The 24,649-nt window shown below is 42.0% G+C and overlaps 1 protein-coding gene across 4 annotated transcripts in view; it reads right to left on the bottom strand.

Moving 5' to 3' along the window:
* The window catches only part of LOC122548705 (kinesin-like protein KIF24), a 130,101-nt gene that overhangs the window by 39,461 nt on the left and 65,991 nt on the right, over window positions 1-24,649 (bottom strand). For all 4 annotated transcript variants that reach the window (XM_043687516.2, XM_043687515.2, XM_087989900.1 and 1 more), the window contains 5 exons: window positions 23,935-24,022; window positions 12,103-12,224; window positions 11,421-11,526; window positions 9,515-9,586; window positions 7,267-7,376 (listed from right to left, as the gene is read on the bottom strand). In XM_043687516.2, coding sequence (XP_043543451.2) covers window positions 7,267-7,376; window positions 9,515-9,586; window positions 11,421-11,526; window positions 12,103-12,224; window positions 23,935-24,022 — 498 coding nt within the window. The remainder of the gene's footprint in view (window positions 1-7,266; window positions 7,377-9,514; window positions 9,587-11,420; window positions 11,527-12,102; window positions 12,225-23,934; window positions 24,023-24,649) is intronic.

The raw sequence follows: 24,649 nt of genomic DNA, 5'->3' as shown, positions 1-24,649 counted from the left end.
CATTTATTTTTAGGGAAATGGTAACACCTTATCATACGAACATGCAATTATGGAGTTAGGAGTAAAAGGAGGTCATTCAGTCCTTGCAGCTAGCTCTGCATTCAATAAGTTCATAGCTGATCGGTTGGGCCAAATTCCACATTCCCATCTATCCCAATAGGCAGACTTCCAAAGTTGCCAAATCCTCAGAAAAAAATTCCCCTCATCTTTGGACTGAAAGGATTACCTAAATTTTAATATTGTGTCCTCTCGTTCTGGACTCATTCACAAGGGTAAATATCCCTTTTACATTCAATGGTCAAGGCCATTCAATATCTTATACGCTTTAATCAAGTCGCCACTCATTCTTCGAAACTCCAGTGGAAACAATAGCTTACCCAACCTATTTTTACAGAACAACTCATTCATTCCAGAAACTGTATCAAATACATTTACATCCTTCCTCAAATAAGATAATAAAAACTTCACACAATATGTAATGTGTCAAGGTTTGCGGATAACACTAAGATGAGTTGTAGAGCAAAGGGTGCAGAGGACTGTGACTCTTTGCAAAAGCACATAGATTGTTTAAGTGAGTGGGCAAAGGTCTGGCAGATGGAGTACCATGTTAAAAATTTGGAGTCATCTATTTTGACAGCAATAACAGTAAAAAGGACTATTATGGTAAAATGTTGCAGCGTGCTGCAATGCAGAGGGACCTGCATGTCCACGCGCATGATTCACAGGAAGTTGGTCTGCAGGTACACAAGTAATTAGGAAGGCAACTGGAATTTTGTCCTTCACTGCTAAAGGGATTGACTTTATGTTGCAGCTGTACAAGGTGCTGGTGAAGCCACACCTGGAGTACTATATGCAGTTTTAGTCTCCTTACTCGAGAAAGGACGTACGGGCACCAAAGGAGGTTCACTAGGTTGATTCCAGAGTTGACGGGGTTGGCTTATGAGGAGAGACTGAGTACACTGGGATTATATTCATTAGAATTTAGAAGAATGAGGAGGAATTGTATAGAAAATATAAAATTATGAAGGGGATAGAAGTAGAGAGGATGTTTCCACTTGCAGGTGCAACAAGGCAAGAGGGCATAGCCTCAAAATGTGGGGGAGCAGATTTAGGACTGAATTGAGAAGGAACTTCTTCACCCAGAGGGTTGTGAATCTATGGAATTCCCTGCCTAGTGAAGTAGTTGAGGTTTCCTCAGTAAATGCTTTTAAAGACAAGAATAGATAATTCTTTGAACAGTAAAGGAATTAAGGCTTATCGTGAGAGGGCAGGTAAGTGGAGCTGAGGCCATGAAAAGATTAACCATGATCATACTGAATGGCAGAGCAGACTCAAAAGGCCAGGTGACCTACTCCTGATCCTCGTTCTAATGTTCTTAAGATGTGGTTTCACTATTGCACTGTACAGTTGAAGCTTAACCTCCTCACCTTTATGTTCAATTACTCGAGTAATAAAGGATTATATTCAATAGTCTTCTTAATCAGACATAAAAACAAAAAATGGCTAGAAAAGCTCAGCAGGTCTGGCAGTATCTGTGCAGAGAAAGTCGAGCTGATGTTTTGGGTCCGGTGACCATCTTCAGAATAAAAGAACAGACACTGCCAGTCCTGCTGAGCTTTCCTAGCCATTTTTGTTTTTGTGACTGCCAACAGGGCTGGCAGTACCTGCAGAGAGAAAGTCGAGCTGATGTTTTGGGTCCGGTGACCATTCTTCAGAACAAAAGAATAGATACTGCCAGACCTGCTGGGTTTTCCCAGCAATTTCTGTTTTTGTTTCTGATTTTCAGCATTCGTAGTTCTTTGGTTTTATTGTTTAACCTTCTTATTCAAAATCTGTGCCTGCACACCAACCTTTGGTGATTCATGCACTAGATCAAACTAGATCCTTTGGCACCTCTGAATTCTGCAATTGTTATAGAGTCATAGAGTCCTACGGCATGGAGACAGGCCCTTTGGCCCAAACTGGTCCATGCCAACCAAAATGTCTGTCCACACTAACCCTGCACTTGGCCCATATCATTCTAATCTTTTCTTATCCATTAAACAGTATTTTACTTTTTTTAAGAATACCTAACAAAGCAAACAATTTCACATTTTCCTATATTATACTCCTTCTTCCAGATTTTTGCTCATTAACTTAACTGATATGTATCTACATCCTTGTTATGTTTTCTTCAACATACTTTCCTAACTTTGTGTCATCAGCAACCTTCATTCTTCGATTCAATTCATTGATGTAAACATTAAAATGTTGAAGGCCCAGCATAAACCCCTGCTGGAACCCATTTGTCACATCTTGTTAATTTTAAAAAAGCCCCATTTATACTTTTTTTTGTGTCAATCAGCAAATTATAGAGTCATAGAGATGTATAGCACAGAAACAGAACATTCAGTTCAACTCATCCATGCTGACCAGATATCCTAAATTAGTCTCGTCACATCTGCCAGCATTTGGCCCATATCTCTCTAAACCCTTCCTATTCATATACCCATCCAGATGCCTTTTAAATGTTGTAATTGTACCAGCCTCCACCACTTCCTCTGGCAGCTCATTCTATACATGCACTACTCTGTTGTCTCTTAGGTCCCATTTAGGCCTTTTCCCTTTCATCTTAAACCAATGCCCTATGTTTTGGACTCTCCTACCCTGTGAAAGAGACCTTGACTATTCACCCTACTCAAATTTAAGGAATCCAAGTATGACCTTCACAGAGCTATTAAGACAGCCAAGTACCAATACTGATCCCAACGAGAGACTCAGACAGACACCCGGCGACTATGGCAAGGACTGAATGACATCACAGGTTCTAAAAAGAGATAGTGCAAGATAGCAGACGATGACATATCCCTCCCAGATCATCTCAATGACGTCTATACTCGCTTTGAGCAGAATTTCGACGGAGAGGTAACACAACAAGTCCTGACTAACCTATCCCAACAGTCACTGCATCAGATCAGTTTTACTTTGTGTGAATCCAAGGAAAGCGATGAGACCAGACAGAGTACCAGGCTGTGCAGTCAGAGCTGCACAGGTCAACTGGCAGAGGACTTTTTGGACATCTTCAACCTCTGCCTGCAGCAGGCCACTGTCCCTGCCTGTTTCAAGAGGGCTAACGTCATCCCTGTGCCCAAAAAGGCTCATGCAGCATGTCTCAATTTCCCTAACTTCGGTGGTCATGAAGTGCTTTGAAAGGCTGGTCATGGTATTAATCAACTCCAGCCTCCCCACTACTCTTGACCCACTCCAATTTGCCTATCAGACCAACAGATCCATGTCAGATGCCATATCACTTGCCCTTCACTCCACCATAGAACATCTAGACATCAAGAAAAGCTATGTAAGAATCCTACTCATTGATTACAGTTCAGCCTTCAACACTATTATCCCCTCGAGACTGATTACTAAACGTACTGATCTTGGACTAAGCCCCACTCTCTGCAACTGGATCCTCAGTTTCCTGACCCACAGGCCACAATCAGTGAAGATTGCGGACAATATTTCATCCTCACTAACACTCAACACTGGAGCTCCCCCAGGGGTGCATACTCAGCCCCCTACTATACTCACTGTATACCAATGACTGCATCGCCAAATACCAGACTAATGCCATTTACAAGTTCGCTGATGATACCACGATTCTCAGATGGTGACGAACCAGACTGCAGACGGGAGATGGAAGACCTGGAAAATGATGCAATGAGAACAACCTAGCTCTCAATGTCAGCAAAACCAAGGAACTCATTACTGACTTTCGGCTGGGTGTTACTCATGCCCCCTACACATTAACAGCACAGAGGTGGAATGAGTGGAGAGTGTCAAGCTTCTGAGAGTGGTCATTCACAACAAGCTGTCTTGGACTCATCATCTGGATGCTCTTCCTCAGGCAGCTGAGGAAATTTGGCATGACAGCAAATACCCTTGCCAACTTTAATAGGTGCGCCTACGAGAGCAGTCTGTCTGAATGTATCACTACTTCGTATGGCAACTGTACCATTCAAGATCAGAGACGGTTATAGAGAGTGGTGAACTCAGCCCGGACAATCACAAAAGGCAACTTCCCATCTATAGAATCCATCTATCATCCCGCTGTAAAGGAAAGGCCGCCAGCATTCTTAAAAGATCCATCCCACCCTGGCAAAGTTTTTCTACAACCTCTACCATCCGGGAGAAGGTACAGATGCCTGAACACACGCACCAGCTGGTTTCGCAACAGTTTCTACCCGAACTGTTGTTAGAATATGGAATGGTCTCAAACTCTTAACATTCACCTGTAACTGTGTTTTTGTTTTTGCCACTGTTTACCTATTATTTAGTATTTATGCTACTTAACTATGTGATCTGCCTGTATTGCTCGCAAGACAAAGATTTTCACTGTGCCTCAGTACATGTGACAATAAATTCAATTCAATTCAATTCAATCCATGCCCCTCATGATTTTAAAAATCTCTGTAAGATCACCCCTCGGACTCTGACGCTCCAGAGAAAACAGCCCCAGCCGATTCAGCCTCTCCTTGTAGTTCAAACCCTCCAATCCTGGCAACATCCTTGTAAATCTTTTCCGAACCCTTTCAAGTTTAACAAAATCCTTCCTGTGGCAAGGAGATCAGAACTGAAAGCAGTATGCTAAAAGTGACCTAGCCAATGTCCCGTACAGTCACAATATGACCTCCAAACTCCTTTATTCGATGCACTGAGGTTAGTATGTCACTTCAAATTGTCAGCACCTACTTTACATAATAGTCTTTTATGCATAACCTTGTCAAATGCCTTCTGGAAATCCAAGTGCAGTAAATTTACGTCTCCCATTTATCCACAGCACATGGCATTTCTTCAAAGAAGGCCAATAAATTGGATTTCTCTTTCATAAACCCATGCCGATTCTACCCAATTATCTAAACTTTTTTCCAAGTGTTATTGCAAGTTATAATCTTCATGATCAATTCAAATATCTTCTCCATAACATAAATCATCTTAGCTGGCCTATAAATTTCCTGTTTATTGCCTCCAGTCTTTTTTGAACAGAAGAGTTATATTTGCTGCTTTCCAGTCTAATCTTTTCAGAACCTAACAAATTGAATTTTGGAAAATCAACACTCAGGCATCTCCTACTTCTTAGCAAAAACCCTTAAGACCCTAGAATGAAGTCCATCAGTTTGATCAGTATCACTTTCCTAATGATTAAATTTTACCAAGTTAATCTCTTCCTTCAACCTTCTGATTTATAAGTATCTTAATAATTCTTGTATTCTCTGTCATCAAGACAGACATAAAATATTTATTTATTACATACACCTTTTTTTATTATCTACTATTAACTCCCCAATCTCACCTGCTTGAGGGTCAACAGTACTGAACTTACTCTTTTCCACAAACCGAAAGAATCACTTGCTACTTTTTTTTCCCCATTTTGAGCTAACTTCCTCTCATGCTCAAAATTCTTTCTCCTAATTAATCTTTTAATCATGCTCTGCCTTTCTTCATATTCTGACCAGTCACCTGACCTGCCACTGACATTCGCCCAGTTGTATGCTTTTTCCTTAGGTTTGATGCTTTCTTTCGTTAACCACATGTAGTGGGAGCACCATTTGGAGCTTTACTTTATAGCAGGAACGTAATTAATCTGATTATACTGACAGATCTTTTTTAAATGTCTGCAAGTGCATCTGTATTGATATGCCTCCTAGCCTAATATTTCAATTCACTTCAGAATGGGCAGAATCAACATGGATTTCTGGAAGGAAAATTCTGCTCAGCAAAATTGGTAGAGCTTTTACAGGCTATAAACAGCAGCTGATTAAGAACCATCAGTGGATTCTGTCTAAATGGACTTTCAAAAAACATTCACACGTAACCACACAAGAGAATACTGTATGAAATGCAATAGGATTTGGATTAGGATAATACATTACAATGGATGAGGATTGGTTAATGGACAGAAACTAATGGGTAAGAACAAATTAGCCATTTTCAGGATGAGGAAGTGTAACTTTCAATTCCCACAAGGATCAGTGCTTAAGCCTTTGCTGTTTAAAATAAATATCAATCACCGATACAGAAACTGAGAGGTTTGCTGGCAATATAAAGTCAAGTGGGAACGTAAAATTGTGAGAACACACAGAGACTACAAAGTGAGAGACCAAGGTTAAACAACTGGGCAATAATGTTGTAGAATTATTTTGTGAAGAAGTCTGAAAATCCACTTTAGTAGGTAAGATAAAAATCTTAAATGATAAAATTTTAAATAATAAAAGACTGGAAAATATCAATAAGTAAAAATGTTCCTAGGGAACTATGTGGCCACAGAGCAACCCAGCAGCCTGCTCAGGTCACCCATAAGTCAGCCCCTTTAAATTACACTTGCCTAATTACACAAAATAAAAGGTGCACATACGTAAACACTTTGCACAAGCACTAAAAGAAACTTAGGGGTTAGGTTAGATGTGAGTGTCCTTGTCTACAAAGTACTTAAAGTTAGCATAGAAGTACAACAAACATTAAGGCAACAAATTGTATGTTAGCTGAAGGAAGTCTTGCTGTAATTATAATAGGCTGCTGGTGATACTCTTTGTGGTTTACTCTGTACAGTGTTGAACTTATCTAAAAAGAGTATAATTGTCTCAGAAGGAATACAACATAGGTTTCTGAGATGGCTAGACTGTGTCCATTTTCCCAAGAGTTTAGAACAATGAATGGTGGGAGTCTTATTGAGGCATATAAAATTCATAAGGGGCTTAACAAAGTAATTGCTCAGAGGTTGGAGAGTTTAGAACAGTAGATCGCAGATTCAGAATGGAGGATCAGCTATTTAGGACTGGGAGATGGGGGATTTATTCAAAGAGTTGCAAATCTTTTGAATTCTTTCATATTTCAAAGTGAATCAGGTTATATGGGTTATGTCCGGTTAAGTGGAGTTGAGATAAAACATCAGCTATGATTTCAATGAGAGGCAGAGATGGCTCCAAAAGCCAAATAGCCTACTCTTCCCTCCTAATTCATACGCTATTACAAGAGCAACAAAAATCCTAGAATACTAAGTACATCTTAACTTTATATGCATACAGCATTGAAATATTTGTTACTTTTTTCCACTCACACATTGCCTTAATAATAATGCTATGTATATGTCAGTCTGTGTGTGAAGAAGAATGACATCAATCCAAGTCTATCAAAAAGCTTATTTTAAGCCATTATTCTGCAGATACCATCATGCATTTTTTCCTGTCATCTTAATGGAACATTTGTAGTAAATTTGAAATTGCTACTCACCTATCTGCATAGCGTAAAGTGTTCAGTGTGTGTTCTGTGGCTACATGGCTAGGTGAAATATTAGCAATCATACAGGTTTTAGAATTCCCAATAAATGAGTCTTTCAATACCTTAAAAAAGAACGTAAATATTTCGAAGTTCAAATTTTGTATTTACCATCAGAAAAAAAATGAACAAATATAAATGCTAACTAAAATCATTAAGTAATTTACTGTCTTCTGCCTTCCTCCCTTCTTAAGCAAGGGTAGTATTTTAGTCATCCCCCACCAACCCCCCACCCCTGACTCTAGTGATTCCTGAAAAATCACCACCACCACCTCCACAATCTCCTCAGCTACCTCCATCAGAACCTTGGGGTGTAAGTTATCCAATCCAGATGATTTATCTGCCTTCAGCTTCCCCAACACCTTCTCCTTAATGATGGCCACTACACTTACCTCTGCCCCTGACTCCCTTGATGTTTTGAGATGTAAAGGCAGTCTTCCACTGTGAAGACTAATGCAGAGTACCTATTTATTTCCACTGTCATTTCTTTGTTCCCCATTAAAACTTTGCCAGCCTCATATTCCAGCGGTCAAATGCCCACTCTTGCCTCTCTCTTAGCTTCTAGATATCTAAAGAAAGACCCTTCAATACTCTTTTATGCTACTAGCTATTTCATATTTCATCTTCTCCTGTCTTACTGCTTTTCTCAATCGTCCTCTGCTGGTTTTTAAAGGCTTTCCAATCCTGTGGCTTCCCACTAAACTTTATCACATTGTATGCTTTCTCCTTGGCTTTTATCATGTCCCTGACTTGCCTTGTCACCCATGGTTGCCTCATCCTCTCCTCAGTATGTTTCTTCTTCCTTGGAATGAATTTCTTTGTTGCCTCACGAATTACCCCCAGAAATCCTTGCCATTGCTGTTACACTGTCTTCTGTGCTAGGCTCCCCTTCCAAACAACTCTGACTAGTTCCTCCCTCACGTCTTTGCAGTTACCTTTACTCAATTGGAATACCATTACATCGATTCCAGCTTCTTCCTCTCAAACCGCAGGCTGAATTCTATTATATTATGGTCATTGGCCCCCAAGGGTTCCTTCAGCTTAAGCTCCCTAATCATGTCTGTCTCAAATCTGCATCACCAAATTCAGAATTGTCTGTTCCCTAGTGGGTTCTCTCAGCAATTGCTCCAAAAAAATCATCTCAAACATTCCTTTTCTTGGAATCCACTATCAACCTGATTTTCCCAGTCCATCTGCATACTGAAATGCTGCGTGATTATTGTAATAGTACCTTCCTTACATGCCTTTTCTATCTCCTGATTTGTCACATCCTGACTACGAAGAGGCCCTGTACATAACTCCTGTCTTTTTTTACTTTGCAGTTCCTTAACACTACGCACATAGATTCTAAGCCTTCCAAATCTCCTAAATATTAGAATAGATAATATAATGACACTCTTATTAACAATCAACAAGGTGTCCTATACTATCTTCAAGAAGGGAATTACTCATTTTAAAATAAGCTCTTTTTTGCTCCATAATGTTTGATCTATGTAGGATGAGAACATTGCAGTACCATATTCCTATTTTCATGCAGATGGACTCTCGTTGCTATTACCTCAGTGTGGAGGGACATAGAAGATACATTTGTCTCCTTGATTACCAACAAGGCCTGGACTGAATTCATTAAGTTACTTAATTTAAGCAAATTCTTTTGGCTGCACACTTAAATGCAACTAAGTTGGCAACAGTTACTCTTGTAAGTCACTCTACCAAGTTACCTTAATGTTAGAAGTACTATTTCATTTTCCAACATAATTTGATAAAATAATCCAACTGGGAATACAAAGCCTGCTCTCAGTGCTATGAAGCATACATGACTTTTGGCTTAAGAAGTCAACATTTCACCACACTTATCATTAATTATGCTTAAAGCACTGGTTTCTGCACTTGAATTCTTGAAGTGAATTTCAAATACACAAAGTTTCACTCCTAGATCTATTGTTTGCTGCTAAACTTACTGCCTCAAAATAGTCTTCAGAAGATATCTCCAGCACTTCTTTACCTCAAGCTGTCAAAATGATAGCCAGGATTATGAAAGCATCAAAGTACTGCAGATATAAATAGGTTGTGAAAGGCTTCCAAAAAATTGGGATTAAGTCATTGGTGACAGTTTTTGCTCTTTTTGCAAAAGGTTAATTGGTGTGCAATGCTAGGTTTAATAGCTGTATAAATTCTATAAGGAAACAAACAAACAATTTACCAGTGTAAGCTTGCTTTGCCTAAAGGGTGTGTGAGGATGTTCCTGGTCCAAAGCTCGAATACACTCTTTTAGCTAAAGAAAGGGAAACAAACGTCTTATTGAACATGTGGAGAACTTTGATCCAAATAAAATATCACAACTGTTCCATGCTCTGATCATCTTCTTTGCAAGCGAGTTTCACAGTTTATCAATATAAATTATGTATAAACGCCAATTTCATCTTTCTCCATTGTTTCCACTGAGGAATGACAGTTACCTTATTTTAGTCAGGACATAAGTTTGACAAATCTCATGTCTCAACATCTGCGTGTATGCATTTATAAATATACATAGAGAATGACTTCCCAGAATCCTCTCAAATGTCCTGCCATCATTACGTCTTTGGTTTGTATTCTTCCTGCAGAAATCACAGGATTATAGCACTGCTGAGCATAAAACCTGCCAGCCTCTGATTAGCAAGCATCTTTCAGGAGCTCATAGAGACATAGAACTGAATTAGCTTCATTGTCACATCTACTCAGAGGAGTATACTGAAAAGTTCACAAGTCGCCTCTTACGGTGCGATCTTAAGTACAAAGGTATCTAAGTATAGATTATTCAGTACAAGTTCTTAGGAATATATAAAAGTAGAAAATAAAGAAATAAAAACTCCAGCACTGCAGATTGTAAGAATAAATTAGAAAAGAGAAACAAAAAGTTCAGAACAATAGTCCTTCCAATCCAGTCCACACTGGCACTTAGCCTCCAGTGCGCAGCAGGCCATGACTCCAGACTGTGCTGGATTTCATCTTGATGTTCTTGAGGCTTAGAGACCAGTCTGGAATCACCAAGAAGGGATGTCCATGCTGATGCCACACTAGCCTGAGAGACCATCACAATGGACCTACGCTGAGGCTGGGAGTCTGAGCCCAAACTAAGGCATGGACTCCAAAGCTGAGAAGAAAGAAGAGAATCAAAAAACACAAAAGAGAAAATAAAAGGGAAAAAAAAGAAAGAGATTGAGCGGACGAGCTCCTGTGGAAGCGCTCTTCTCCACTGCTATCGTGAATAATAAGCGGTACAGCATGGAAACAGACCCTTTCGTCCAATTTGTCCATGCGACCAGATATCCTGAATTAACCTAGTCCCATCTGCCAGGGTGCCAAAGATCAAGATGCTTTTTATATGCTGTAATTGTACTTACCTCCACCACTTCCTCTGGCAGCTCATTCCATGTACACAACACCGTCTGCATGAAAAAGTTACTCTCCATGCCCTTCTATATCTTTCCTGCATCCAAAACCTCAACCTGAGTGACAAATCTTCTCAAAACTCGCTTTCCCCTCTCATCTTAAACCTCTGCCCTCTAATTTAAGACGATGTTGGCTATTTTGCTCCAGGGTCTTGACTTCAGAGCAAGGCCTTCCTGTGGCCTTGCAATTGCTTGATTGGCTTGTTTTTCAGCTAGCCTTCTATAAAGAGACAGCACAAATAGTTGTCTTTTCGGACCAGTTGACAAGACCCTCTTCAAAGGTTCAATACAATTTCATTCACAATTTCCAATCTCTGCTGCCCAAATATCATTTTGATTCTCATCCTCAATAGGGCCCTTAGTTCTGCCTACTCCAGAACCTACTTTGGACTTGACGGGAGATTTCCAGACTCTACAGTCACGAGCTGCCTAAAAATGGGCATTTAGTAGGGTGAAATAGAGTGGACATCTAAAAATCAGAAAGATCTCACACTAAGGCTCTTGGGTGAAAACCAATTTTTTTTCGATGTTTCTTTTTAGTAGTTAAAATAGTTTCCTTCATTCCATTATCTTACAGTTCAACATTAACAGGATCCATCTCCTGGTTAATAGTACCTTTTCTAATATGGAGATAACTGCATTCGAGCGTAACGCTCATCTGTACAAACAACTTACGGCCAAGAGACTCTGATTTATTTCAGCTCCTTCTATTTTAGTTTGTTTGTCGGAATCCCTGGCATCAGCAGCTCTCTCACTCCCAGCGAGGTCAACGAAAGAAATCCTGGGCAGAGAATCAATATTAGACCATAAGTTATATTTAGTTGTGAACATGAATAGACAAAGATTCTTGGTTCACAGTGAAGACAAATGTTTTCTTGATTTTTTAAAATGCTTTTTCTTGTATTTAGTCCTCGATCAATGCCCTTTTCGTGGTACCCTAACAACCAGATACTTACAAGGCCATTTCCAATGGCAATAAGAACGAAATACAGTATGTGTAACTGTAATTTCATGTAGCTATGGATCGGAGTAGCAAGTTCCTTTTCCTAGAGGACATCAAGATTTACTGATTGTCTGAAAACCCAATCTTGCAATTTTCAAGTCAACGTTTTAAGAAATTAAGAACACTAGACCATAAATTATCAGTTCAATTGAATACAAATTTACAAATGTAGAACTTAAAGAAGTCTAAACCTCTGGTTACAAGTCTAGTATCACAATAGTACTAAATCAATTGCATGAGATTGTATTTTTTCATTTTTATGGTCTTTGATAGCTTACTCCATCATTACAATGTCTAGTGAATCCAACTCTTCAGATTGTTAAATTATTTAAAATGCAAATAAGAACATTTTACCTTCCAACAATTGTATCATTTAGGTTTTTAAGCTGGACTTGAATAATAGCATGTGAACGTGAGGAATCTGTATTTATCCCAGAAGCACCAGTACTCCGTGCTTTACTGCCCCAAGAAATCACCTGAAATGAGATTCAAAGCAAACGAAAGAAATCAAAGAATTTACATGTTGTTTACATGTTGTTAAAACGCAGATCAAAATACATGAAGACGAAATTTACAGGAATTTTTGGCAGTTAGTTAAATTAAAGTATTTAGTTTACAAGAATATATCCAAAATAAAAAATGTGCAGGGTCAGGTGAATTGGCCATGCTAAATTGCCCGTAGTGTTAGGTAAGGGGTAAATGTAGGGATATGGGTGGGTTGCGCTTCGGCGGGTCGGTGTGGACTTGTTGGGCCGAAGGGCCTGTTTCCACACTGTAATGTAATCTAATCTAATCTAATATTACGGGGAACAAAGAAATGGCAGAAGAATTAAAGATCTGTGTTCACTGGGGAAGACACAAGCAATCTCCGTGAGGTAACAGTGGCTGAAGGACCTGAACTTAAGGGAATTTATATTTGCCAGGATTTAGTGTTGGAGAGACTGTTAGGTCTGAAGGCTGATAAGTCTCCGGGGCCTGATGGTCTACATCCCAGGGTACTGAAGGAGGTGGCTCGGGAAATCGTGGATGCGTTGGTGATTATTTTCCAGAGTTCGATAGATTCGGGGTCGGTTCCTGAGGATTGGAGGGTGGCTAATGTTATACCACTTTTTAAGAAAGGTGGGAGAGAGAAACCAGGAAATTATAGACCAGTTAGTCTGACCTCAGTGGTGGGAAAGATGCTGGAGTCTATTATAAAGGATGAAATTACGACACTGGAGGCAGTAGTAACAGGATAGGACAGAATCAGCATGGATTTATGAAGGGGAAATCATGCTTGACTAATCTTCTTGAATTTTTTGAGGATGTAACTCTGAAGATGGACGAGGGAGATCCAGTAGATGTAATGTACCTGGACTTTCAGAAAGCTTTTGATGAAGTCCCACATAGGAGGTTAGTGAGCAGAATTAGGCGCATGGTATTGGGGGCAAAGTACTAGATTGGATTGAAAATTGGTTGGCTGATATGAAACAAAGGGTAGTGATAAACGGCTCCATTTCGGAATGGCAGGCAGTGACCAGTGGGGTACCGCAGGAATCCGTGATGGGACCGCAGCTTTTTACAATATATGTTAATGATATAGAAGATGGTATCAGCAATAACATTAGCAAATTTGCTGATGATACAAAGCTGGGTGGCAGGGTGAAATGTGATGAGGATATTAGGAGATTACAGGGTGACCTGGACAAGTTAGGTGAGTGGGCAGATGCATGGCAGATGCAGTTTAATGTGGATAAATGTATGGTTATCCACTTTGGTGGCAAGAACAGGAAGGCAGATTACTACCTCAATGGAATCAATTTAGGTAAAGGGGCAGTACAGAGAGATCTGGTGTTCTTGTACACCAGTCAATGAAGGCAAGCTTGCAGGTACAGCAGGTAGTGAAGAAGGCTAATAGCATGCTGGCCTTCATAACAAGAGGAATTGAGTATAGAAGCAAAGAGGTGCTTCTGCAACTGTACAGGCCTGGTGAGACCACACCTGGAGTACCGTGTGCAGTTCTGGTCTCCAAATTTGAGGAAAGACATTCTGGCTATTGAGGGATTGCAGCATAGGTTCACGAGGTCAATTCCTGGAATGGCGGAATTACCTTACACTGAAAGGCTGAAGTGACTGGGCTTGTATACCCTTGAGTTTAGAAGACTGAGAGGGGATCTGATTGAGACATAAGATTATGAAAGGATTGGACACTCTGGCAGCAGGAAACATGTTTCCGCTGATGGGTGAGTGCCGAACCAGAGGACACAGCTTAAAAATACGGGGTAGACCATTTAGGACAGAGATGAGGAGAAACTTCTTCACCCAGAGAGTGGTGGCTGTGTGGAATGCTCTGCCCCAGAGGGCAGTGGAAGCCCAGTCTCTGGATTCATTTAAGAAAGAGTTGGATAGAGCTCTCAAAGATAGTGGAATCAAGGGTTATGGAGATAAGGCAGGAAGATGATACTGATTAGGAATGATCAGCCATGATCATATTGAATAGCGGTGCAGGCTCGAAGGGCAGAATGGCCTACTCCTGCACCTATTGTCTATTATCTATTAATCATAGAATAGAATTTTAGAATCCCTACAGTGTGGAAGCAAGCCATTTGACCCATCACAGCCACACCACACTGACCTTCCGAACAGCATCCCACCCAGATCCAACTCCCTACCCTATCTCTATAAACCTGCATTTCTCATGGCCAATCCATCGAGCCTGCACATAACTTGACACAATTGTCAATTCAGCATGGCCAATCCATCTAACCTGTACATCTTTGGACTGTGGGAAGAAACTGGAGTACCCAAAGGAAACAAACACAGACATGGGAAGAATGTGCCAACTGTACACAGACCATCACTCAAAGGTAGAATCAAACCTGGGTCCACTGTTACACTGTGAGGCAGCAGTGCTAACCGCTGAGTCACTGTCCCCTTTACTGGTTAGTTTTCTCTATTGGTTACAGTTTTTGATGAAACTATAATCTGTTTGTATTTTTATGGCGTTTTTGTTTTTATGGTGTGCTGAGTAACTATAGACCGGTCAAATGTTATCCGCAGCACATATGCAGACATTTAGGGGAAGTTGAGCCAGATATCATATTTGTGAAGTCCTTAGCATGTGTGCAGTGAATGCTCACTGGAAGTACTGAGAACAGGTGATCATGCCATCAACCAGCACATAAAGCCAATTCGATACCACCAGTGCCATTCGTAATATTAAGAGCTCAATATTCCAGCTCACATCCTCTCTCAACCATGCACAGCTCAACTCATACTCAAGAGAACAAAAATATGCCTTACCAATGATACTTAGAAAGGATAATTAGTTATTTGCAGGTCAGATGTGTTTGATATAATGTGCTTGTTGCATCTATTGTGTAAGTGTTTGGTACTCCATTATTGTTTAAAGTTGCAAACATTTGCAGTGAGTATTGTGGCACATGTTCAAGAAATTCTTCTCAACCATGGTCGCAGTTTTGGAAATCCCCTTGACTTAGAGAATAAACAGAGGCTACATGGAGTAAGACAAACTGTTGAATGAGAGCGAGGAATAACTCTCAAAAAGAGGACACATCCAACCAGACTGTTCAGAGAACATTCTTTTAACCTGAGCCTCATGGAGCGACAGTGTGTCAGCACAAGGATCATTATCCATGGAGGTAAAGGTGACTGCAGTGATATATTATTGTACATCTGACTGATTCCAAGCAGGAACTAGAGATACTTAAGACGTTTCACAGTTTAATGTAAAGAAGGTCACTGAGACACAGTACTCAGTGACATCCATGCAGCAACGCATTGCCCCCATTAGCAGCTCCAATAAAAGAACATCTGTCATGTACAAGTCAGACATAAGACAAGCCAATAGGCCACATCCACCTCCTCAGAGGTCACAAATATAAGTTGGTGAAAACAGAAATTTGATCAGTGGTAACTCCATCACTAGCAAAAGTCCAGGTATATGTCTTTTAGAGCATGATGTAAATATTGGCCATGAGGTCTGATATATAAGCCTCTTTTCATTTTTGGCAAGATAGGCTTTTGACCCTTTGCTGAACATATGGCCTCCATTGTGTTCCTACCCATTATCCTTCAGTTCTGTTCCAGCACCCAGGGCATTACCCTCCCTTAGGGATGTTTCTTATCACAACTGAACCAAAATCCGAGAAGCATACTCCCTTCATCAAACACAGCATTCTTTGTGCTCAGATAGTCCCCAGCTGTGCTCAAAACTCCTGCAGAGCCAGAGCACTGCTTGACCGCTCTCCCTGAAATTTGCAATAACCTAATGGCACCCAATTCCCTTCTGTGTTTTCACTTTCTCATGGGGGACCATGAATTCCCTGGGGTGGCTATGATTGGCTTCTTATTCTATTACACATGCTTGTACCTTGTCTGCCTTTGCATGTGTACACCCATCAAATCCACAATGCCCCACAACAGGCTCTGAACAGGCTCACGAATAACCTTAATTGCAGTGGATAACTGGTCACTTGGAGCAGTGGGGTCACACAACCTCATCACCATAGTGCAAATCACCTGCACTGAAAGCAGCATCAGAAAATAGGCGCACAGACATTTTCAACCTCACTGAACATTGTTTTGTTGTGGAGTCTGAAAATTCATCCCATTAACTCTACCTCTCTGTCCATAGATGCTATCCAATCATTTTTCAACATTTTATGAAAGAATCTGAGATGCTCCTACATAACTTCCACTTGCTGTAAGATATCCTCAAAGTTGCATCAACACACCCTCAAGTAAAAACAGTACATGGCACCAATAAAAAGTAAGAAATTACATGAAAATGAAGCACTGAACTAATAATCCACAGAACCAGGCTAATGCTCTACAAAAATGGGTTCAAATCCCACTATGGCAGATGGTGACATTTGAATCTAAATCTGGAATTTTTTTTAAAAAAACCTCTTCTGATGTTAACCATGAAACCATGGTCAATTACTGTAAAAACTATCTGGTTCATTAATGTTCCTCAAGGAAAACCTGGCCTACGTTCAGCTCCAGATAGCTGCCTGTGGCCTTTCCTGATCCATTGCTCTACCAACCCCACCTTACCCCCGACCATGGTTCTTGAGTCACGTCCATGATCTCCACACTATTGCAGTCTGAACAGCAGCCACCTGGTGGTACTCAGAAGTGGCATTCCCACCATTTAAGGGGTAAAAGCTCCACATGATTGAGAGACACAAAATTATATCAGGCTCCCAGAAATAGCCAAGATGGCAATGCTCTCTGGTGTCTGCACTAAGTTAATTGCATCCAATTCTGGCATTGCTAGTTAGGAATGGATTTAGGGAGGATTTAGAGTAGCTGCTGAAGACCTTTTGATGTAAGAAGATTCATTCATGGATTGTGGGCATTGCTGGCTGTGCCAGTATTTATTGCCCATCCCTAATTCCCAGGGGGCAGTTAAGATTCAACCACATCGAATCTGTGTTCTGGAGTCACATGTATACAAGACCAGATAGGGGCAGTAGATTTCTTCCCCTGGAGAACATCACTGACGGATTTTAACAACAATCAGTTGTGGTTACATGGTTAATTATTAGGTAAGCTTTCTAATTCTGGATTGGAAAAATTTCTGGCTGTAACGGCTGCTCCTTTTTTGAAGTATTTTAGGTGTTGGAGGTGATTTCCTTGAATTCCATGAGCAGCAAATACTGTTTTACATGCTGTTGCATTTTTTTTCTCCAAAGTTCCAAAGCAAAGTCAAAACAACAGCACTTTTAAAAGGGAGAGGAACAGACAGTATAGAGCAGATGAATGCATGGCTGAGGAGCTGGTGTATGGGAGAAGGATTCATATTTTTGGATCATTGGAATCTCTTTTAGGGTAGAAGTGACCTGTACAAGAAGGACGGATTGCACCCAAATTGGAAGGGGACTAATATACTGGCAGGGAGATTTGCTAGAGCTGCTCAGGAGGATTTAAACTAGTAAGGTTGGGGGTGTGGGGGGGGGGCAGGTAGGACCCAGGGAGATAGTGAGGAAAGAGATCAATCTGAGACTGGTACAGCTGAGAAAAGAAGCAAGTCAAACAGTCAGGGCAGGCAGTGATAAAGCAGAGAACAAGGTAGGACTAATTAATTAAAGTGCATTTGTTTCAATGCAAGGGACATGGTTAAGAACATAGGACTGGGATATCAAAGCAATTACAGAAATATTGCTCAGGGATGGACAGGACTGGCAGCTTAATGTTCCAGGATACAAATGCTACAGGAAGGAATAGAAAGGGAGGCAAGAGAGGATGCGGAGTGGCATTTTTGATAAGGGATAGCATTACAGCTGTACTGAGGGAGGATATTCCCAGAAATACTTCCAGGGGAGTTATTTGGGTGGAACTGAGAAATAAGAAAGGGAAATAAGAATACCTTATAGGCATTGTATTATAGACCCTCTAATAGAGGGAAATTGAGAAACAAATTTGTAAGGAGATCTGAGTTATCTGGAAGAATAACAGGGTGGTTACGGTAGGGGACTTTAACTTTCCAAACATATACTGGGACTGCCATAGTATTAAGGGTTTAGATGGAGAATAATTTGTTAAGTGTGTACAAGAAAATTTTCTGATTAAGTATGTTGATGTATCTACTAGAGAAGGTGCAAAACTTAATCTACTCTTGGGAAATAAGGTAGGGCAATTGTCTGAGCTGTCAGTGGGGGAGTACTTTTGGGCCAGCGACCATAATTCTATTCGTTTTAAAATAGTGATGGAAAAAGATAGACCAGATTTAAAACTTGAAGTTGTAAATTGGAAAGGCCAATTTTGACAGTATTAGGCAAGAACTTTCAAAAGCTGATTGGAGGCAAATGTTCACTAGTAAAGAGATGGCTGGAAAATGGGAAGCCTTCAGAAATGAGATAACCAGAGTCCAGAGAAAGTATATTCCTGTTTAGGAGAAGGGAAGGTTGGTAGGTATAGGGAATGCTGGATGACGAAAGAAATTGAGGGTTTGGTTAAGAAAAAGAAGGAAGCATATGTCAGGTACAGACAAGATAGGTCAAATGGATGCTTAGAAGAGTTTAAAGGCAGTAGCAGTATACTTAAGAGGGAAATCAGGAAGGCAAAATGGGGACATGAGATAGCTTTTGCAAATAGAATTAAGGAGAATCCAAAGGGTTTTTACAAATACATAAAAGACAAAAGGATATCTAGGGAGCGAATTGGGCCCCTCAAAGATCAGCCTTTGTGTGGAGCCGCAGAAAAAGGGGGAAATACTAAACGAGTATTTAGCATCAGTGTTTACTGTGGAAAAGGACATGGAAGGTATAGAATGTAGGGAAATAGATGGTAACATCTTGGAAAAAAGCCATATTACAGAAGAGGAAGCGCTGGATATCTTGAAACACATAAAAGTGGATAAATCCCCAGGAATGATCAGGTGTACCCTAGAACTCGGTGGGAAGCTCGAGAAGTGATTCCTGGGCCTCTTGCTGAGATATTTGTATCATCGACAGTCACAGGTGAGGTGTGGGAAGACTGGAGGTTGGCTAGTGTGGTGCCACTGTTGAAGAAAGGTGGTAAGGACAAACCAGGGAACTATAGACCAGTCAGCCTGACATCAGTGTTGGGCATGTTGTTGGAGGGAATCCTGAGGGACAGGATGTGCATGCATCTACTACAAACCGACCGACTCCCACAGCTACCTGGACTACACCTCCTCCCACCCCGCCCCCTGTAAAAACGCCATCCCATTCTCCCAATTCCTTCGTCTCTGCCGCATCTGCTCCCAGGAGGACCAGTTCAAAATACGCACAACACAGACGGCCTCCTTCTTCAAGGACCGCAATTTCCCCCCCGACGTGATCGACGATGCCCTCCACCGCATCTCCTCCACTTCCCGCTCCTCTGCCCTTGAGCCCCGCCCCTCCAACTGCCACCAGGACAGAACCCCACTGGTCCTCACCTACCACCCCACCAATCTCCATGTACAGCGCATCATCCGCCGTCACTTCCGCCACCTCCAAACGGACCCCACCACCAAGGATATATTTCCCTCCCCTCCTCTATCAGCTTTCCGTAGAGACCACTCCCTCCGCGACTCCCTTGTTAGATCCATACCCCCCACCAACCCAACGTCCACTCCCGGCACCTTCCCTTGCAACCGCAGGAGGTGCAACACTTGCGCCCACACCTCCCCCCTCACTTCTCTCCAAGGCTCCAAAGGAAACTTCCATATCCGCCACAGATTCACCTGTACCTCCACCCACATTATCTACTGCATCCGCTGCAGCCGGTGTGGCCTCCTCTATATTGGGGAGACAGGCCGCCTACTTGCGGAGCGATTCAGAGAGCACCTCTGGGCCACCCGGACGAACCAACCCAATCACCCTGTAGCACAGCATTTCAACTCCCCCTCCCACTCCACCGAGGATATGCAGGTCATTGGACTCATCCACCGCCAAACCACAACAACGCGACGGTCGGAGGAGGAGCGTCTTATCTTCCGACTGGGAACCCTGCAACCGCAGGGGATGAACTTGGACTTCACCAGTTTCTTCATCCCCCCTCCCCCCACCTTGTCTCAGCCGAATCCCTCCAGCCCGGCACCGCCTTCCTGACCTGCAGTCTTCTTCTTGACCTCTCCGCCTCCACCCTACTCCGACCTATCACCCTCACCTTGACCTCTTTCCACCTATCACATTTCCAACGCCCCTCCTCCAAGTCCCTCCTCCCTACCTTTTATCTTCTCCTGCTGAACACTCTCTGCTCATTCCTGAAGAAGGGCATGTGCCCGAAACGTCGAATCTCCTGTTCCCTGGATGCTGCCTGACCTGCTGTGCTGTTCCAGCAATAAAGTTTCAGCATGTATTTTGGAAAGGCAAGGACTGATTAGGGAGAATCAACATGGCTTTGTGCGTGGGAAATCATGTCTCACAAACTTGATTGAGCTTTTTGAAAAAGTAACAAAGAGGATTGATGAGGGCAGAGCTGGAGATATGATCTATATGGACTTCAGAAAGGTGATCAACAAGGTTCCCCATGAGAGACTGGTTAGCAAGGTTAGATTCATGGAATACAGGGAGAACTATGGTGGCTCAGTGGTTAGCACTACTGCCTCACAGCACCAGGGTCCCAGGTTCAATTCCAGCCTCGGGTGACTATCTGTGTGGAGTTTGCACATTCTCCCAGTGTCTGCGTGGGTTTCCTCCAGGTGCTCGGGTTTCCTCCCACAGTCCAAAGATGTGCAGGTCAGGTGAACTGGCCATGTTAAATGACCCATATCATTAGGTGCATTAGTCAGAGGGAAATGGGTCTTGTTGGATTACTCTTTGGAGGGTCGGTGTGGACTCATTGGACTGTTTCCACGGTGTGGGAAATCTAAAAAAACTAGACATTTGGATACAGAACTGGCTCAAAGGTAAATGGCAGAGAGTGGTGGAGGAGGTTGTTTATCAGACTCGAGGCCTGTGACCAGTGGAGTGCCACAAGGATTGGTGCTGGCTCCACTTCTTTTTGTCATTTACATAAATTATTTGGATGTGAACATAAGAGGTATAGTCAGTAAATTTGCAGATGACACCAAAATTGGAGGTGTAGTGGACAGCAAAGGTTACCTCAGATTACAACATGATCTGGACCAGATGGGCCAATGGGATGACAAGTGGCAGATGGAGTTTAATTCAGCTAAATGCGAGATGCTACATTTTGGGAAAGCAAATCTTAGTGGGATTTATACACTTATAGACTTAATGGCAATGTCCTAGGGAATGTTGCTGAACAAAGAGACCCTGGAGTGCAGGTTCATAGTTCCTTGAAAATGGAGTCACAGGTAGATAGGATAGTGAAGAAGGCATTTGAATGCTTTCCTATATTGGTCAGAGCATTGAGTACAGGAGTTGGGATGTCATGTTGCGGCTGTACAGGACATTAGTTAGGCCACTGTTGGAATATTGCATGCAATTCTGGTCTCCATCCTAATGGAAAGATGTTGTGAAACTTGAAAGGGTTCAGAAAAGATTTACAAAGATGTTGTTGTGGTTGGAGGATTTGAACTATAGGGAGAGGCTGAACAGGTTGAGACTGTTTTCCCTGGTTTGTCGGAGGCCGAGGGGTGACCTTATGGAGGTTTACAAAATCATGTGGGACATGGGTAGGATAAATAGTGGGTGGAGGAGTACAGAACTAGAGGTTTAGGGTGAGAGGGGAAAGATACAAAAGAGACCTGAGGAGCAACATTTTCACACAGAGGATAGTATGTGTATGGAATGAGCTGCCAGAGGAAGTGGTGGAGGCTAGTACAATTGCAACATTTAAAAGGCATTTGGATGGGTATATGAATAGGAAGAGTTTGGAGGAATTCGGGCCGGGTGCTGTCAGGTGGGACTAAATTGGGTTGGGATATCTGGTTGGCATTGACGGGTTGGACCAAAGGGTTTGTTTCCATGCTGTACATCTCTATGACTTCTATTGAATTCAAATTTCTTCATCTCTCATGATGTGAGTCAAACCCATGTCCCCATAACATTTGCCTAGTTTCTGGATTATTAGTCCATTCAAATAGTCCCAGGGATGAGGGACTTCCATTGTATGCATGGATTGGCGAAGTCGGGGTTGTTCTTATTAGTGTAGAGAGTGATATTTGATAAGATAGTGATAAGATTTAATAAGTGTTCAAAATCATGAGATCTCTAGATGGAGTAGATCTAGAGGAACTGGGTCAAAATCCTGAAATCCCTTCCCTCTGGCCACTGTGGGTCATCCATCAGCACATGGACTACAGAAATTCAAGAAGGCAGCTCATACCACCTTCTCAAGAACAACTAGGGACAGGCGATGGCCATGCCAGCAATACCCAGATCTCACAAGTGAATAAAAAAAAACAGTTTGCATTGGTGGAAGTTTAGAACCAGAGGGCAGAATTTAAAGGTGATTGGCAATGAAGAAAAGCTTTATTACCCAACGAGTGATCATGATGTGAAATTCATTACCTCAAAAGGACGATGGATCTAAGTTCAATCATGATTCTCACAAGACAATCAGATAAATACGTAAAGTGAAATATTTTGCAGAGCAACTGTGAAAGGATTGGGAATGGGATTGCTTTCGCAAGAAATCAGCATGTGCTGAATGGGTGCACTCAGTGCTGTTATCAACCTATGAATTTGATATTTAACAATGAAGTCTGTTTCATATCACTTGACTTGACCAGCTTTCCAAAACTACTTTCGATTCGCTTTCCCACATTGCAACATTAACTATTGTTGTCCTCATTCCGTCAACATGCCACAACCCAAAGGACTAGCCATATTACCGTACATCAAAAACATTTCTGAACTGACAGCCAAACTACTGCGACCACTAGGACTCAACAGCACACGAACCAAAGCCACTCTCAGACAACAACTCACCAGGACGAAGGACCCGATACCCAGCATGAGCAAAACCAATGTAGTGTACAAAATCCCATGCAAGGACTGCACAAAACACTACATAGGACAAACAGAAAGACAGCTAACGATCCGCATCCAAAAACACCAACTAGCCACGAAATGACACGACCAGCTATCCTTAGTAGCCACACACTCAGTTGACAAGCAACATGAGTTCGACTGGGACAACACTACTATTATAGGACAAGCCAAACAGAGAACAGCCAGGGAATTCCTAGAGGCATGGCACTCATCCACTGATTCAATCAACACGCACATTGACCTGGACCCAATATACCGGCCACTGCAGTGGACAGCTGGAACTGACAACCAGAAGCAGCAGATACAAATCACTATAAATGCCGGAGGAAACATCACAGAAGCGTTTCACAGGAGGCTCCCAAGCACTGAGGAAGTCACCTAGACAGGGAGCGAAACGTCTGCAACACAAATTCCCAGCTCGACGAACAGAACTACAACAACGAGCATCCGAGCTACAAATGTTCTCCCAAACTTTGAACAACATTAACTATATTTCACAAGTACTTCTTCAGCTACAAAGTCCAATGGGACATCCTGAAGTGGCACAACAAAGGTGCCACATAAAATACAAGTCACTCTTTTGTTTTCACTTCACCCTTGGCTGACTAGTCTCACTGTGTAACACTGCATTAAACAGCGTTTGGAAGGTGATGTGAAATATCGTATAGTTGATATTTGATCAATGCTTGTTAAGTCAAAACTCCCACTGCTCATGTTTATGGAAAGAGCACTGTTAAATTCAATACTTGACATTTTCTTTTTCAAGTACCTCTAACAAGGTTTGCACTGTATCCACTTGAATTTCACGCAATCCCACAATTTGTACTGTATGGTTGCCATCTTCCCTGGCAAACAATCTAGAAATGAGAGTATGTAAAACTCATAAATCAATAAATACAATAACATGATTGCTGACTTCCTAAACAAACAACATTCAACAAATGCCTCTGCAGAAAGGTACTTCAGGGGAGATCCAAGATGGCGGCGACCCAGCAAGTCTGAGTCTACAGTGCTCCTCCCAAGACTTGGGTAAAGTGGGTCACCCACCCCCACCACACTCACCAAATCATTTATAATAACTGTTTAATTTAATTAGTTGTTTAATATTAAATTTAAACAATCTAATCTTTAGTAAAAATGACTAAAGGGAAGGGAGCCCGCAGCTCTCAACAAGCAGGAACCCCTCCCCCACCCTCTCCACTGCAGCTGAGGCGTCCACAGCCGCCCCGGAGAACTTACCTACAGTGACAAGCCTTGTAGAAATGATCTCCGAACTGGATGCGAAGATCGACGCTTTCATCGAAGAATCCCGAAGTCGATGGGACTCACTCTCGGCCGCGCTGCAGAAGCACGACCGAGACATTAAAGAAATCGAGCGCCGAGTTGGAGGGGCGGAGCTAAAGGCCGCGACCTCTGAAACTACAGCGCAATCGGCCATGGATCGGGTCCGGACTCTCGAACAGCGAGTCCGGACCTTAGAGAAT

Source organism: Chiloscyllium plagiosum, unplaced genomic scaffold, assembly GCF_037043375.1.
Source record: "Chiloscyllium plagiosum isolate Xiang-an unplaced genomic scaffold, Cpla_swu_hap1 HiC_scaffold_1, whole genome shotgun sequence".
NCBI lineage: Eukaryota > Metazoa > Chordata > Chondrichthyes > Orectolobiformes > Hemiscylliidae > Chiloscyllium > Chiloscyllium plagiosum.
This window is presented reverse-complemented; position numbering and strand designations above follow the sequence as displayed.